The sequence below is a fragment of the Heloderma suspectum genome, chromosome 13, assembly GCF_057233095.1.
Source record: "Heloderma suspectum isolate Gila_16-S chromosome 13, 16-S_ref, whole genome shotgun sequence".
Classification (NCBI taxonomy): domain Eukaryota; kingdom Metazoa; phylum Chordata; class Lepidosauria; order Squamata; family Helodermatidae; genus Heloderma; species Heloderma suspectum.
In genome coordinates, this window is record NC_139470.1 from 33490017 (window position 1) to 33505950 (window position 15934).

Genomic DNA, 15934 nt, shown 5'->3' on the forward strand with positions numbered 1-15934 from the left:
GCACTGGCCTTCGGAGCAGCCGTGCAGGAGAGGGCACTGCGAGAAGCCTGGAAAGGGCAAACGGCACAAAGTACCCCTTAACAAAAACCTATCCAGTCAAAAAGCGCACAGGACCCTTTATCACCAAATAGGCCTATTCTATAAAATAGGTATAGTTCTATAAAAGCCTATCGGCATTTGTTGCTTCTTTGAATGTGCTTATTTTGGAAGCGCTGTTTTTAGTTTGTACAGATGTTAGGTGATGAAATTCCACTGATGAAGGGTTTTGTGGCAAAACATGTTTGGCTGATTTTCTAATATAGGTTTATAGAACGAGACCTGTTAGGGTTTTATTATTTGTGTGTTGACTTGTTACTACACTGCATTTGTCTGACCTGTTTTTGGTAGAAACCTGAAATCCACCGGTATCTTGCGGGGCTCATCGGCCTCCATGGGACTTCACGGAGCACCCAAAGGGAATTCTCAAGCAGCCTCAGACAGTGGGGGCGGGGGGGAGCAGATTGGGCAAGGCCCAGGATATACACCCCCAACCTGGCGCCCTCCAGATGTTTTGGACTTCAACTTCCATTTGCCCCAGCCAGGATGCCCAATGTTCAGGCATGCTGGGAGTTGTGGTCCAACATGTCTGGAGGTTAGGAAGCCTGCACAAAGCCTCATTCCTGCTCCTGTGGGTCCTGGTCCCTCTCCCGGGGCTGCGTCTCTGGGCGCTGCCACTGTCAGAGGGTGGCTGGTGGCAACTGGGACAGGACCTTCTCAGTCGCAGCCCCCCAGCTGTGCAACCCTCTCCCCAGAGGTGCTCAGCCAGTGCCAACCTCAGTAGATTTTCCATGACAGAACTTTATGCTCTCAAGCTTTTTAATGGACACATGATTTAATTCCCGCCGATTTTCTGCTTTTATTGTTTTGCATTTTTTTCGAAGTTTTATTTTAAATTTAATGTTGAATTTTTAGCGTTGGCCACTTTGGAAGCTTTGGCTGAAAGGCGAGATGCAAAATCTTCCAAATCTGCCTCCCTGGACACAGCTACTGTGTTGCGTTCTGTCGCCTGAAACCATCCTGGATTGGTCATTAAACCATGATTGACGCCCCCCCACCGAAGAGGCCTGCAGCGTAACACAAGACCGGTCTGGTAAAACCTTGCAATTCCCATTTGCAGTTCACTGTTTTTGAACATGGCTTGGCGAGGATTCAAGGGGGCCTTAGGCCAGTGCCTCTGCTGCAAGCGTCCGTCCTGCCAAGCACAATCTCCCATCTCAGCGCAGAGGAAGGCTGGACAGGGGCATTCCCCACAGCTCGCAGAGAAACCAGCTTCACAGGCCCATTGGTACAAGACTGAGCTGGCTGCTAGAAACAAGTCAATCACTCATCTCAGGGTGGGTTATAAACCAAGCAGAGCATAGAAATAAACTTCAGAGACGGGACGGGGCCTCCTTTTCTTTCCTCATCCTGGTTTGTCATTCCAGGCAAGTGTCAACAGACCACTTTCCCGACATGATGCGGAGGCTTCAGCTTCCGACGTGGGACATGAAGGACACCCTTCTTTGGCTCTGGATCCCCGTGGGCGAGCGCTATTCTGTTGGCCAGGCCTGTGGCCTCCAGGTGCCAGTCAAAACGCTCCAGCCGCCTTTCCGTCAGGCCTACAAGGCCCAAAGCCAGCGTCTGCCCAACTATGGCCTGGACCAAGGCCTCAGCTCCAAGCAGTGGCGGCTGGACGTCGTCATGGAGACCTTCTGTCTCTCCGGAGCCCACGAAGATGGCGTCCTCTGGCCCATCGCAGAGCAGCTCTACCAGGATTACAGCAGCGCACGCAGCTGGGAGCTGCTCCCGGGGGCCAGTGCGACGCTCCAGCAGTGCTACCAGCTGGGCATCCCCATGGCTGTGGTCTCCAACCTTGACCGGAGGCTGCAGGAGATTCCGACTGCCTGCAGCCTCCGGCAGCACTCCGAGTTTGTCTCCGAGTTTGTCTCAGAAGAGGTGGGCTTTGCCAAGCCAGACAAGCGGATTTTTCTGGAAGTCCTCCGCATCTCTGGGGTGCCCTCGCAGCTAGCTGCCCATGTGGGGGACCACTGCGTGAACGACTGCAGGGCTGCAAGGGAGGCAGGAATGCACAGCTTCCTCGTGAAGACGGCTGGCCAGCCTGCAGCGTGGGACACGGAGGTGCCAAAAGAGCGCATCCTGCCGTCACTGCTGCACCTGCTGCCTCCGGCAGGGAAGGCCTAAGAGAGGGACTCGCACCAGAGCTCTGCAAATGCCCTGGCTGGGCCCTTTTCCAACAGATCCACCTACGTTGTTGCGGGGTGGTGGTTTCATTTTTCAACGCACTTCTACATTAAAATGAACAAAATACAGCTCCCCCCCATATGTAGAAATCTAGCACAGCGGGAAGAAAGGACCAGGTCAGTAGAAGAGCATTAAAATGAAATTTTCCCCCTGCCCCCGGTCTTGCTGGAGAGAGCCAGGGAGAGAGGACCACAGGCCTGCAACCTGCTTGAAAAGCGGATCCAGTGTAGCAACATTTGTGTTCTCCACAGGGCAATTTATTTCTCGATCCAATAAAATGAGCATCTTTTTGGCTGGGTGCAGCAGGGCAAAATCCCGGATTTCTGGGGCCCTTCCTCCTCAGCCCGCTCTCGTCTAAATAAGCGCTTCTCAGTCAACACGCGAAGTGTTTCCTGGCAGTAATAATTCCCACAAAAGCAAGTCATTATTGCCCCCATTCTGCAGATGTGGGGAAAACAGCTTGCCCAGAGCCACAGCACGAGTCCACGGAAGAGGTGGTGGTAGGACTTGAACGCGGGTCTTCCATCACAGGCCAGGGGAATGGAAATGAATGAGACCAGCTGGGACCTAAGTGAGGCAGTGAGGTCATTAGCAGGCCAGAGAAGATGTCCTGCAGGGTTAGGAAGTCCTTATTCCAAAGTATAGGTCTGGAAGGCACTTTTTTGGGGGGGTGCCACATGAACCCCCACCCCAAGCCATACCCACACAGCAAGAAGCAGCTACCATCAGCCCAGGAGGGAAAGGCTGCCATTACTGATATTAGGGGTCCCAGCCCCACACTTGGGCCTATTACAGATGGTACTTTTCAGAAAAAGTCTGCAGCGCCAATTGGCTTGTTGGGAAGGATTCTCTGATGTTAGTTTATTTACTGATGATAGTTATATCCCATCCTACCTCCATATAGCTTGTAGTGGTGTATCTATAGATTTTCTCCTCAGGCCAGGTTGAGTGCGTGACTGGCCCAAGGAGGTGACCCAGAGAGATGGGAGAGTGAGGCTTTGAACTCTGTTCTCCCCGGTCCCACCCTGACGCTCTCTAACCACTACGCTGCACTGCCTCTCATGACATACTTTTCTAACATGTCACGCCTCCATTGTGGAGTCTTCACCTTGCTCCACGGCTTAAAACACAGTTATTCAACACACCTGAAATGGTGAGCCATGGGAATGTGCCTGCCCCAGGGAACTTCCACTTCCGCTCTGAAGGCCAGCTCCACTACCTGACCAGTTTTTTTTTAACACATGAATCGTTTAACTTAATATATATTTTAGAGGCTGACTGGTCCTGTTTTGAACTGCTCTTGCCCAGAGCTATGTGTGTCCCACGCTTCAGCAGAAACACAGAGAAGAACGTGAAGAATATTTGGTTGGATACAGAATCCAACTTCCTAAGAATCTCATATTTAAAAAAATAAAACTAGTTTCTGGCTTGTAATAAGTTACTGCAAATATATGTTTGGCCATTTGTGGGTAACAAATACTGAAATCTCAGAGGCTATGGTGATTTCCAGTGCTTAGGAGTACGATTCCTGTCCCCTCCTAATGTCTAGAAAAACTAGAATTATATGAAATTTCCAAATTAAATTTTGACAAAACAACAATTGTATGCATATTTGCTGCATTTGCATAATGTATACAGGTTGCAGAATCCAGCTTTCCGGAGTGCAGAATTATTTTTTGTATTAGTACTGGCTATTCCCCTTTCCCCTCAGGGAGTACATAAAGTACGACTGCCCCTTTTCAACAGACTTGTGGTAGTATTGCTAAATCAGCTGGAGCAGATGCTCTCGCAAATCTTTTGCACGCAGTCAAGATTGGCTGGCATACAGCGGAGGTACTTCTCTGCAAACTAGAGCTCCTGCCCTCCTAATGCTGACCCACAGACAGACACAAAACTCATCCAGACAAACCCGCTACCCTGGAGTGAGCTCTCTCACCCCTGGAAGAGAAGCAATGCATCTTAAGGGGGAGTTCCCAGCACATCAAGTGAGACATGCAGTAAAACTCATACAGGTGTGCTGAATTGGAAGGATTATAACGAATAATTATATAATTATAATTGGAAGCTATAACGCCATCTATTAAACTGTCGGATTCGGCCCTGTGCTTTTTTAGGAAATAAGCTCACAGCTTGAAGAGAAATGCGCCCCAGTGGGGCTCCCTCCACACCAGCCAGGTCTCGCTCTCGCCCCATCAGAGAAAGACTTTGATCTGCCATGGCCAAGGCTGGGTAGATGGGGCCAGTGAAGGTTTCGTGGTGTGTGTGGAGAACAGCATAGGATTCAGGGTGGTAAAACAAGAGCTCTCCTGCATCCACGTCAACCAGGACCGCAATTTCCACCGGGCACTTGAGCAGCTGCGCTGTCTGGTGGTGGCCATTGTGTGGAAACTGGAACGCCTTATCATGGCGGGAGAAGACCCAGGAGAAAGGGTTGCAACCCAGGTAGGGATGTCAGAGAATTCCACAACAGATCTTGGTGAGGCTGAATGCCAGGGCATTCGGCCCCCCGAAATCTGTGGCGGAACCGCCTGCCCCCCCACGGATCCCCCCCAGGATGAGACTTACCTGGGGTGGATGTTCCAGGCGGTGGTGGCTTCGGCTGGTCTTCCGACCGGCCGCCGCCATTTGCAGTCTTGTTGGGTTTTTTTTTTTACAAGACGCGATAGGCTACGTAAAGATTTACGTAGCCTATCATGGCTGGGTAAAAAAACCCAAAACCGGGTACGCAAATGGCGGCAGCTACGGCCGCCGCCATTTGTGTTCCTTATTTTTGGCTGTCTTAGTCTGTGTAAATATTTATGCAGGCTAAAATGGCAAATCAAAAAGGGACACAAATAGCGCCTGCTACGCTATTTGCGTTCCCCTTTATTTTCGCCGTCATAGTCTACGTAAATATTTACGTAGACTAAGACGGCCAAAAATAAGGAACGCAAAGGGTGGCGGCCATAGCTGCCGCCATTTGCGTACGCGTTTTTTTTTTTTAACCCAGAGCCCTCCGCGGCCGGAAATCCAGCTGCGGACGGCTCTGGCCTGGGCCTGGCCGGCTGCACCGCAGAGCTGCCGCGGAGCACAGCCAGCCGTGGAGGATTCCGGGGGGGAGGAACGGATCGCCTCCCCCGTCAAGGATTCCGGGGGGAGGGACGGAATGCCTCCCCCCCCATCAACACAATCCGCGGAAAGGTAAGTGACTTTCGTACATCCCTAAACCCAGGCAGGCTTCAGGGCCTGAGCCCTTGTGCTGCAGAAAGGGGCATGAGACGCCCAACTTGTACACACAGCTTTTTGCCACGCTGACTCTCCAGGCATGGATGCCGGCACAGAAGGATTCCTCTGCCAGGGCATTGGGCCAGTGGTCAAACCTTGCTGGGCCATCCAGATGGGTCCTGGCTTTCTTGGGGCTGAAGGTCAACGTCCTCTTGTCCTCCGAGAGAACCAAGAGGGGGCTGACTGTTTCCTCATCAACGTGGACCTCATCTGTGCAGGTGGGAAAAGCAAATGGGTTACTGCATGCTCAGCAGAGAGGTTTCAGCAAGGATCAGGGCCCCAACTAGTCATTTTGATGCCAGGGTGTGAAAGTCCAGCACACTTTCCGCCCAATTCCACCCCGGCCCTGCATGTGGCTGTGCATTGAGAGCGTGGGTGAAGCTGCAGAGGCCAGGTGGAGGCAGCTCGAACAATAGCGCCTGGCCCCAGCAGACACAACACTGACCTGAGGCCCAACAGAGAAGTGCTGAGGCCCATAATTGGTTCAGCAATGGACTCTGGATACACTGCGACTTGAAGTTTAACTTCTCCGATTCTTGTGGCTTCAGGATGCCCTCTGCTTCCCCTGTCCTAGCCAACACGAGACACAACCAGCCTTTGCATTTATAGAGAACATACTTTTTAGTGCCTCCTTGGGGACTTGGATCTATGCAACATCTTCTCCAAGGGCTAAGTTTTATATTTACCTCAGTAATCATAGCCCTGCAAGGTTGGCTAATAACATTTCACCCAGACTGCAGATGGGGAAAGGGCCAGGGCAAAGGGATGGTGCGCTCCCCACAGGCACCTGCCAGGGCGCGATGTGAAGCTGCGACTTCCTGGGTTGCTCTCAGCCCCCAGCACCCCAGTTGTTTACACAGCACAGACTTGAATGACGGACTTCACTACCAGCATGGCTCTTCTTTTGTCCTTGGGGCCTGCAGGTGAGGAAGGTGGAAGCGGAACCTGCGCAGCCAGGCATAGGGACCAAAGAGCGATCCGCTCCAGGACTCACCTCTCAAGAATCTCCTCCTCGGCCTGCTAGACACAGAAGAGAGAGGAAGTCACAAAAGATGAAGACCTGGTAGCTTAGCATTACCAGCACGAGGTGGGTGTCAGTACCTTGGAAAGCCCCTGCAAACCACCGGAAGGCCCAGAACTCAGGCCGAGCGCACCTGCTTTGCAGGCAGAAGGTCCCCAATTAAATGCTGGGATCTCCAGTTCAAAAAGGATCAGGTTGCAGGTGGTATGAAAGATCACAAGGCCCTTCCTGACTGCCTGGAAAATAGACGGTCCTGGATGAGATGCACCAATGCACTGACCAAGCTGGACAAGTCTAGGAAAAAGGCTGGCAGCCTCCTCCTTGGCTCTCCCGTTTTGTCAGCAGTCTCAAGGTTCACCCATAGCACATGTCGGCTCAAGCAGGGCAGGAAGCTGAAGGCTGATGCAGGAGTGCCAGTCCCTCCCTGGGCCTAGCCACACTCGGGGCATGATCCGTTGCAGGGCAGGCACAGCACGGAGGGCATCCTCTTCTCCGCGCTCTGGCCACCCTGCATTTACGGCTGGACGGCCATCTAGCTGGGGCATGTCGGGGTCGGGAGGCTGGACGGCATGACACCGCTTCCGCAGGCTCCTCCCTGCCCCCAGGGACACCCCCTTCTTGCCTGCCCTGCACTGCTCCTACGAGCGTGGCGCTGGGATGAACCCGTGCTGCCTGTGAGGCGGTGGAGGAGGAGCTGGGGAGCGAGGGTCCTAGAAACCAAAAAATCCAACGGCCATCTAGACACTGTCTAGCAGCCCTCGGATTGCGCCCTTAATGATCCTGTCTGTCTGTTAGCCATAGTTGCCACCAACCAGGATCTAAAACCGGGTCTGAGACCGGTTGAGCAAACTTTGGGATGGCCATCAGACACGGCAACCCTGGTTAAGGTTGGAAGGGGGAAGCTCCCTAAGTGAGATGGTGTCTGCAGCCCCCTCCCCATCCCTGTCATGAAGATGGGAAGGACAGTTGCAACAGGCGTTCCATGCTTAATTTCGCCACTGTTCTAAATTATTCACTACTTTTAGACTGTATTGTTTTAAAATGTAAATTAGCATAATTATTACTTTTGTTGCAATTGTCTGAATCCCTAGGTGGTTGCCAGCCCCTCTGGGTGCTCTGCTAGCAGCACAACGGGAGATCAACCCTATATCAAGATAATGGGCCCAACAAACAAGGCTGCTGCTGCTGCCCCCCACTAAAGACACTCCCCACCCTGAACAAAGCTCTGTCCACTGCAGCCCCTTCACACTGGGGGAAGAGCCTCAGCTTGCAACGTGCGAAAGCCACGGCTGAGTGACAGAGCTTGCAGCAAACCGCCGGTCCTCGCAACGAGGCTGCAGTCATCTGTGGCAGTGATCAGAGCCACCGTGTACGTCTGGAGGGAATCCAGTTTCCTCAGCGACTCATTCCAGTGGGCCTGCTGGGTCAGCAGGTTCTGATGGGCCCGCTCCTCCTCGACATGGGCCACCTCCAGCAGCCGCTGTTCCTCACTCTCACACACACTCATGAAGTTCAGGCGCTGGATCAGCACCTCACAGGCATTGCTTGCCACGCTCTGAGGAAGCACAAGATGAAACATAGGAAGTTGCGCTATACGAGGCCCAACTCTGCCCGCCTGGCCGAGCCCTGTCCGCGCTGGCTGGCAGCGAAAGGTCTGCGGCAGAGAAGCCCCCCGCCCCCCAGCGGTGCTGCTGGGGACGGAGCCTGTTAGGAAGCAACCCATCAAGGCTCCGGTGCTCACAAATAAAACTTCCTGTGGGGAGTTCAGATTGTGAAAGCTGCAATCACACGGAGGGAAGCGGCAGCCTGACCTCCGCCTCAGATGATCGACTTCCTTCCCAGCCCCAGCGTGATTCCTTGTGCCTGAACGGTTCCGTGTTCCTAAATCGGCCTGCTTCACAGGGATGCTGCTGGCTCCTCCAGATCCAGGCCCACTGAGCCCGGCAGCACGTGCCAGAATCCCTGAAGCCAGCTTCTGCCGGTCGGTCCCCCGGAATCAGCCAGCGGTCCACCGCCAGCTTCTGCCCGCCCTGCTCAAGCGCAGCTGGGACCTAGAGCTGCCCACGAAGGCGGTTGCGGGCAGATCCGGTTTGGTTGTCCTGGCGGAGGGCCCCTAGCTGGGGGGAGGCGGAGGGAGTGCGACCGTCAATCCTGCTCCATCTCGCAGCAACTCTGGGCACCGCGGAGCCGCTTTGGATCCTCTCCCTGGGCTGGGAGTCGAGAGCGCCGCTGCACAGGGGCTCCGCTGCTCATTCATGCTACGTACAATATTTGTACACCGCTCCATATCTAAGGCAGATTTTGGAGCGGTGAACACAAAAGATAAATCAGAAAAAGAACAAAAAGATTAAAGCCGCACATGAGGTGCCAGCCACTCGCGGGGTGTTCCCAGGAGGCGGCCCCCGTGGCGGCGGCAGGGCTGCCCGGCTATTGTGCTGCGCAGCATCATGGGGCCGCTCCGTCCGCAGCGGCGCTTCGCACTCCAGCATCTGCACTTCAGGGTGGGCAACCAAGCCATGCACATATTGGCCTGGCGTTGAAGCCACTGCACTGGCCAGCTGTTAGCTGCCAAGCCAAGCCCACAGTCTTGCAAGCCCTGAACAGCTTGGGACCAGGGCTGCTGGTGGAGCGCCTTCCCTGCGACCGTTAGGGTCACCGGAGGAGGCCTGGCTGGCTGCACTGTGGCAGCTGTCTTGAAGCGGGCCTTTTCCATGGTGGCACCCACCCCGCAGACCACCCTGCCCCTGGTATTTGGGAGGCGCCAACTGCAGTGTGCTCTGGCACCAAGAGACGCCAACCCGTCTCTTCACCAAACCTTCCCCGAGTGAGTTTGCTGCCCAGCTTGTTTCATCATGGTGCTTTGGATATTGTTTTTATAAATGCTGCATATAAATGTTCTTGTATTTATTATGATGTATTTTAATCTTTCTTTGTAAACCGCTTAGAGATATTTTTAGATATGGTGCGCAAACTAGCAAACGTATCACAAACCCTTTTGACTGCCCCTGTTCTTATGTCGGTGCCAGCTGGACTGGCAGAAACTAAATGGACAAACTGTCCCCATCATTTTAAACTTGTTCCACCAGCTAGATTTCTATGCACCAGGCTGTTCTTGCAGCCACAGGAACAGGGTGTGTGTGTGGGGGGGGGAGGGGGGAGTGGTGCCCAAGAAGTGGCTGAACTAGGAGAAAAGCCCCCGCCCCGGGCACAGCCAAAGTGAGGCTGGCAATCCGGCATTTTGGGGGTGGGGCAGGGGATTCCAGTGGGAGATTCAGGCTTGCAAATGCAGGGCCAGCTGGAATCTGCTCTCTGAGAGGTTCAAAGGGGTGTGTGTCCCTCTTTGTAGTAGCTGCTCCCCTGGAGCGGAACTGCTTCAAGCTGCACCTGTTGCATTTCTATCTGTACAGCAGCTGTTAAAGGCATGGGAGCCCTGGCAGGCCACTGGAACATGTGGCACTGGGGGTCATTTAGGCTGAGGCCCCCCCTACATCGTTGCCACAAGGTGCCGTTTCTTCTCTGGCAGCGCCTCCCCCACAAATTCGGCAGTTGTGGCCCGAGGCAGCTGAAGCTTTTCACACTGGTCCACAATTCTGTTCTGAAACAGAAAGAAAGAAAGAAAGAGATGGTCTTTGCTGCCTCTTGGAGAAAACCTGAGCAAAATTGACTCCTGCCCAGCCACCAGCAGCTCGGAGTGCAAAACACCAACTCCCCCGCGGCGCCCCAGGGCTGGAAACAGGACCGGGCTGCCTTGCTGAAGCCCAGTTTCCTGAGCAGCCAGACCTCCCCTTCCCAGCCATGGGGGAACCGGGCCTTGGCAATGCAAGTGCACTCTGCTGCGTGCCCAGAAACCCCGCACCCGTCCTTTCTGGCCGGCGCCCCTTCACCGGTGGCGTTGCCCGTTCTAGCCATCCTTGACACCATTCTGTTGTGCCCTTATCAGCCGATCACAGACCCGGCTGCTTCACCATGCGAGGAACAGCTTCACCTGTTGAGCTGCTGCCCGTCCAACGGCTGCTGAAGGCGCGGAAGCGTTGCCAGATTCCCTTTCTTTTTGAACAAAGAGGTTCCGGGTCTGAGCCCGAGAGAAGAGCGAGGAAAGGGCCCGCCGCCCCGCCGCGCCCCGCCGCTTCACCCGAGAGAGGCGCCGCCGCCGCCCGGGCCGCGCCCGCGCTCACCCTCCTCTCGGCCGCCTCTTCGGCAGCGGGCGGGCGGGGCGGGGCCCGACAGCCCCGCGCCAGCCGGGCACCGGGCGCACACGAGCCGCCGCCCGCCGCCGCGCAGCCAGGCCAGCGCGCGCTCCGGGCAGCCGCCTCCCTCCCTCCCTCCCTCCCTCCCGCGCCGCGCCCTCCGCCGCCAGAGCCGCGGCCGAGGCGGCGAGCGGGCGCGCCGGCGAGGCACGGGGGTCCCCTCCCGCTCCGGGGACAGAATCCTATCTCGGTGCCCCTGAGCATGTGCGGAGTCTTTCCCGCAGCACCGAATCGTCCCGGCTTCCAGGAGCGGAGATGCGGGGGCGGCCTAGGCAGGCTTCAGCCCAGCCCAGCCCAGCCCCTCCCGGCTGAGAAGCTCCGGAGGGGACGCGCCGCCCGGGCCTGGGCTCGTCGGGCGCGGGGCCCGCCCCTCCCTGGCGCCGCGCCGCAGCAGGGGGGCGCGGGCGAGGCGAGGCGAGGCGAGGCGGCAGGTGAGCGCGCGCGGGGAGGGGGGCGTCGCCCGGGAGGCCGGCGGGAGGCGTCGCTCGCCCGGTGCCCGCCGCGGCTGCTCTGCCCGCCTCCACCTGGCGAGGGCCGCGGCGGGCACCGGGCGACGCCCCCCACACGCGCGCGCCCGCCCGCCCGAGCCCCCTGCTCAGGGGCACCGAGATGGGATTCTGTCCCCGGAGCGTCAGCGGGGTGATCCGCGCGGTCCAGCACGCGGGTCATCCCGCTTGAAACATTCCATTCCTGAGGAGGGCGGCGGAGGAGCCCTCTGCGCGGCACCCTGCTTCTGGCGGGGCCGAGCAGGTGCCCCCGGGGAGCCCCGCCTGCCGCGCGAAGCCCCCCCGCCAGCTGTGCCCGTGGGCGAAGGAGCCGCTGACAGACCTGCCCCGGTTCGGCGGGCTGAGGCAGCCCTGGGCTGTGCCGTGGGCGACTTGGCCTCGTGACGTCTGTTCTGGGGGGCATCAGGCCCCCGCGGCCCTCCTCCGCAGTCCCGCCCAGCGCCCCTCGACAGCGGCAGGCTGCGGAGGCGCCCCCCCGGCCGCGCACCGCCGCGGGCCGTGCCCTCTCGGGAGCTGGCCCTGGCTCGGGGGTCACGGCCTGCGCGCGGGCCGTGCCTGGGCGGGCGGGGGCTGTTGGGAAAGCAGAGCCGCGCGCGCCTGAGATCTGGCTCGTCCGCCGCCGTGCTCGGGAGCAGCTGCCGTTTCCGAAGGCTTTTCGAAAGGCCGCCCCGCGCAGAGGGCAGAACGGCGCTCTAGGGCTGGCGCGAAGGCCCGTGCCGCCCGTGGCCATCTCGGCGGTACCCGGCACGGATTCTGTTGGCGCACCAGCCTAAAGCGGAGCTACAGCCCCCTCGCGGCTGTGCCACTGTGTCTTCACGGGATATGCCGGGTGGACTCCTCTTCTCAGGCCAGAACAGGACTGTCTGGGTCAAGCCTCCAGCGCTGCAGCCCGGGGTGGTTTGCCTGTTCCCTCCAGGTGTGGTTGGACTGCAGTGTCCATCCTCCCTTCCCATTAGCTGTGCTGGCTGGGGCCAATGGTACTTGCAGTCCCACGACATCTGGAGGGCCACCAGTTGCCCCCCGCAGTAGCCTGGTCAGCAGTCGTTGGAGGAACGGAGGGGAGCGGGGCAGGCGGGTGCCCCGGCGGCACTCGTGTCCTGTGGATGGGCTTCCCACGGGGCACTGTGGGAACCTGCCAGATGACCGGGGCCCCTTGGGCCTGACTCAGCCTCAGGGCTCTTGTGTTCTTATGCGTCATGGTGGCATAATCGTGTTCGCCTAAGCAGTCCCTGCTGTGGCTGGCCCTCTGGCGCAGCGACAGCGAGGAGACTCGTGGCCGTTCCGCTCCTGTTGAGCTCAGAACTGACGCAGTAGGACTGATTCTTAGATTCATATAATAGTAGGGTTGGAAGGGGCCTACAAGGCCATCGAGTCCAACCCCCTGCTCAATGCAGGAATCCAAGTCAGAGCATCCCTGACAGGTGGCTGTCCAGCCTCGTCTTGAAGGCCTCCAGTGTGGGAGAGCCCGCCACCTCCCCAGGTAATTGGTTCCATTGTCGTATTGCTCTTACAGTCAGGAAGTTTTCCCAGATGTTCAGCCGGAATCTGGCTTCCTGTCACTTGAGCCCATGATTCTGTGTCCTGCACTCTGGGATGATCAAGAAGAGATCCTGGCCTTCCTCTCTGTGACAACCTTTCAAGTACTTGAAGAGTGCTATCATATCTCCCCTCAATCTTCTCTTCTCAAGGCTAAACATGCCCAGTTCTTTCAGTCTGTCTTCATAGGGCTTTGTTTCCAGTCCCCTGATCATCTTTGTTGCCCTCCTCTGAACCCTCTCCAGTTTGTCTGCATCCTTCTTAAAGTGTGGTGCCCAGAACTGGACACAGTACTCCAGATGAGGCCTATCCAGTGCTGACCTGAGGGGAACTAGTACTTCCTGGGATTTGGAAGCTATGCCTCTATTAATGCAGCCCAAAATAGCATTTGCCTTTTTTGCAGCCACATCCCATTGTTGGCTCATATTCAGCTTGTGATCGACAACAATTCCAAGATCCTTCTCGCTTGTAGTGTGGTTGAGCCACGTATCCCCCATCTTGTAACTGTGCATTTGGTTTCTTTTACCTAGGTGCAGAACTTGGCATTTGTCCCTATTAAATGTCATTCTGTTGTTTTCTGCCCAGCGCTCCAGTCTATCCAGATCACTTTGAATTTTGTTTCTGTCTTCCAAAGTATTAGCTATCCCTCCCAATTTTGTGTCATCTGCAAATTTGATCAACATTCCCTGCACCTCCTCCTCCAAGTCATTAATAAAAATGTTGGAGAGCACTGGGCCCAGGACCGAGCCCTGCGGTACCCCACTCGTTACCTCTCCCCAGTTTGAGAAGGTCCCATTGATAAGCACTCTTTGAGTCCGATTCTGTAGCCAACTGTGGATCCACCGGATCGTTGTTTCATCTAGCCCACTTTGAGCTAGTTTGCTCATCAGGAGATCATGGGGCACTTTGTCGAAAGCTTTGCTGAAGTCGAGGTATATGATGTCTACAGCATTCCCACGGTCTACAAGGGAGGTGACTTGATCAAAAAATGAGATCAGATTTGTCTGGCAGGACTTGTTTTTGACAAATCCATGTTGGCTTCGAGTAATCACTGCATTGTTGTCAAGGTGTTTCCAGATGGATTGCTTTATCATCTGCTCCAGAATTTTCCCAGGGATTGATGTCAGGCTGACTGGTCTGTAGTTCCCAGGTTCCTCCTTTTTACCCTTTTTGAAGATAGGGACAACGTTAGCCCTCCTTCAGTCATCTGGCACTTCCCCCATCCTCCATGATTTCTCAAAGAGAATAGACAGCGGTTCTGAGAGTTCTTCTGCCAGTCCCTTTATGACTCTAGGATGCAGTTCATCTGGCCCTGGAGGTTTGAACTCATTCAAAGTAATGAGGTGTTCCTTGACCATATGCCTGTTGATCTCAAGCTGCAATCCTGCCCCTTCAGCCTGTACTTGGCCTTTGCCAGGGGGGTCATAGACCCTCTTTTGGGAGAAGACTGAGCCAAAGTAGGAATTGAGCACCTCTGCCTTTTCTTTGTCATCTGTTATCGTTTTGCCATCCTTATTTAATAGCTGAACCACCATTTCTTTCCTCTGCCTTTTACTATGCACGTAGCTGAAGAAAGCCTTTTTGTTGTTTTTAACATCCCTTGCTAACCTCAGCTCATTCTCAGCTTTAGCCTTCCTGACGCCATCCCTGCAATTCTGTGCTATCTGCCTGTACTCTTCCTTTGTTACTTGGCCTTCTTTCCACTTCCTATATGTGTCCTTTTTTGTTTTCAGGTCATCCCTAAGCTTTTTGTGAAGCCACATTGGCTTCTTCTGTTGTCTTCCACCTTTTCTTCTTGTTGGAATTGCTTGTGATTGTGCCTTGAGAATTTCCTTTTTTAAAAGTTCCCACCCATCTTGGACTCCTTTTCTCGCTAGCATCGCTTGCCATGGTGTAGCAGCCACATCGGGGGTCAGACTAAGTAGCCTCATGCAGTCTCATGCTTCATGTTCTTGCTGAGCTCTTTCTCCCTTGAATATATTGTTGTAAGCTGACGAGACACAGGAATTCCTTATCTTGTCAAAGGTCATACAATTGTATATCTTGTTCTCTGCTGTTCTCTTCTATTCTCTCCTTATCATGGCTACCCTATAACCCAGTTCTTGTATTATAAACAATGGTGCTAGGAGAAGAAATGTTGAGGACTGCAACCCCACACGGGAGGGGGAGGAGGAGCCGTTTCATATGTGTCACAATGTCTATAAAAACAATGTGCTGATGTATTTCGGGGCTTCTGGCTCTTTGGAAATGATTCCAGCCTTAAGCCTGCGCGTTAAATAAAGAATCTCTTTTTCCTTCACTCCATGGTCTCTCTGACTCTGGGTTCTGCAACAATGGGACCTTGCTGATCATTGTTCTGAGTTTATGAAAATCAGCTTTCCTAAAATCCAGGGTACGCGTTTGACTACACTCGGCTTTTGCTTCCCTTAGAACCAAGAACTCAAGTACAACATGGTCGCTTTCCCCCGAGTTCCTGTAACTGCTACTTTATCCACTAAGTCATCTCTGTTAGTTAGGATCAAGTCAAGGGTAGCCGATCCTCTAGTTCCTTCCTCTACTTTTTGTAGGAGGAAGTTATCCGCCACACAAGTCAGGAATTTCCTGGAGGGGCCATGTTTTGCAGAATTTGTCTCCCAACAAATATCGGGGAAATTGAAGTCCCCCGTTACTACTACATCATGCTTCCTTAAAACATTGGCTATTTGCTTTTCAAAAGTTTCATCCTTGTCTTCTCCTTGATTGGGTGGCCGGTAGTAGACTCGGACCACCAGGTTCCTTTTATTCTTTGCTCCATTTATTTCAACCCAGATGCTCTCGATGGGGCTACCAAGCTCCTCCTCCTGTATTTCTGTGCAGAGATATGTATTTTTCACATACAGTGCAACCCCACCTCCCTTTCTGTTCCTCCTGTTCTTTTGGAACAAGTTATATCCTTCAATTGCTGTATTCCAGTCATGAGAGTCATCCCACCAAGTCTCAGTTACACCTATCAAGTCATAATTTCCTGTATTAAGAGTTCAAGTTCGTTCTGTTTGTTTCCCATAGTCTGGGCATTAGTATATAGACATCGAAGACCATGT

General features: G+C 54.8%; 2 protein-coding genes across 2 annotated transcripts; one reads left to right on the forward strand and one right to left on the reverse strand.

Annotated features, from left to right (window-relative positions):
• Positions 1 to 866: 866 nt before the first annotated feature.
• Positions 867 to 2538, forward strand: LOC146336364 (haloacid dehalogenase-like hydrolase domain-containing protein 3). The gene has a single exon (XM_084820014.1). The coding sequence runs from the start codon at positions 1492 to 1494 to the stop codon at positions 2218 to 2220; it is 729 nt and encodes a 242-aa protein (XP_084676140.1). The 5' UTR covers positions 867 to 1491; the 3' UTR covers positions 2221 to 2538.
• Positions 2539 to 4145: 1607 nt separating this feature from the next.
• On the reverse strand, positions 4146 to 11016 carry LOC146336365 (B box and SPRY domain-containing protein-like). Its single transcript, XM_084819280.1, has 8 exons — positions 10741 to 11016; positions 10062 to 10160; positions 7893 to 8120; positions 6539 to 6564; positions 5990 to 6114; positions 5484 to 5754; positions 4408 to 4714; positions 4146 to 4151 (listed from the first exon to the last, which is right to left on the reverse strand). The coding sequence occupies exons 1-8, from the start codon at positions 11014 to 11016 to the stop codon at positions 4146 to 4148; spliced, it is 1338 nt and encodes a 445-aa protein (XP_084675406.1).
• Positions 11017 to 15934: the final 4918 nt, after the last annotated feature.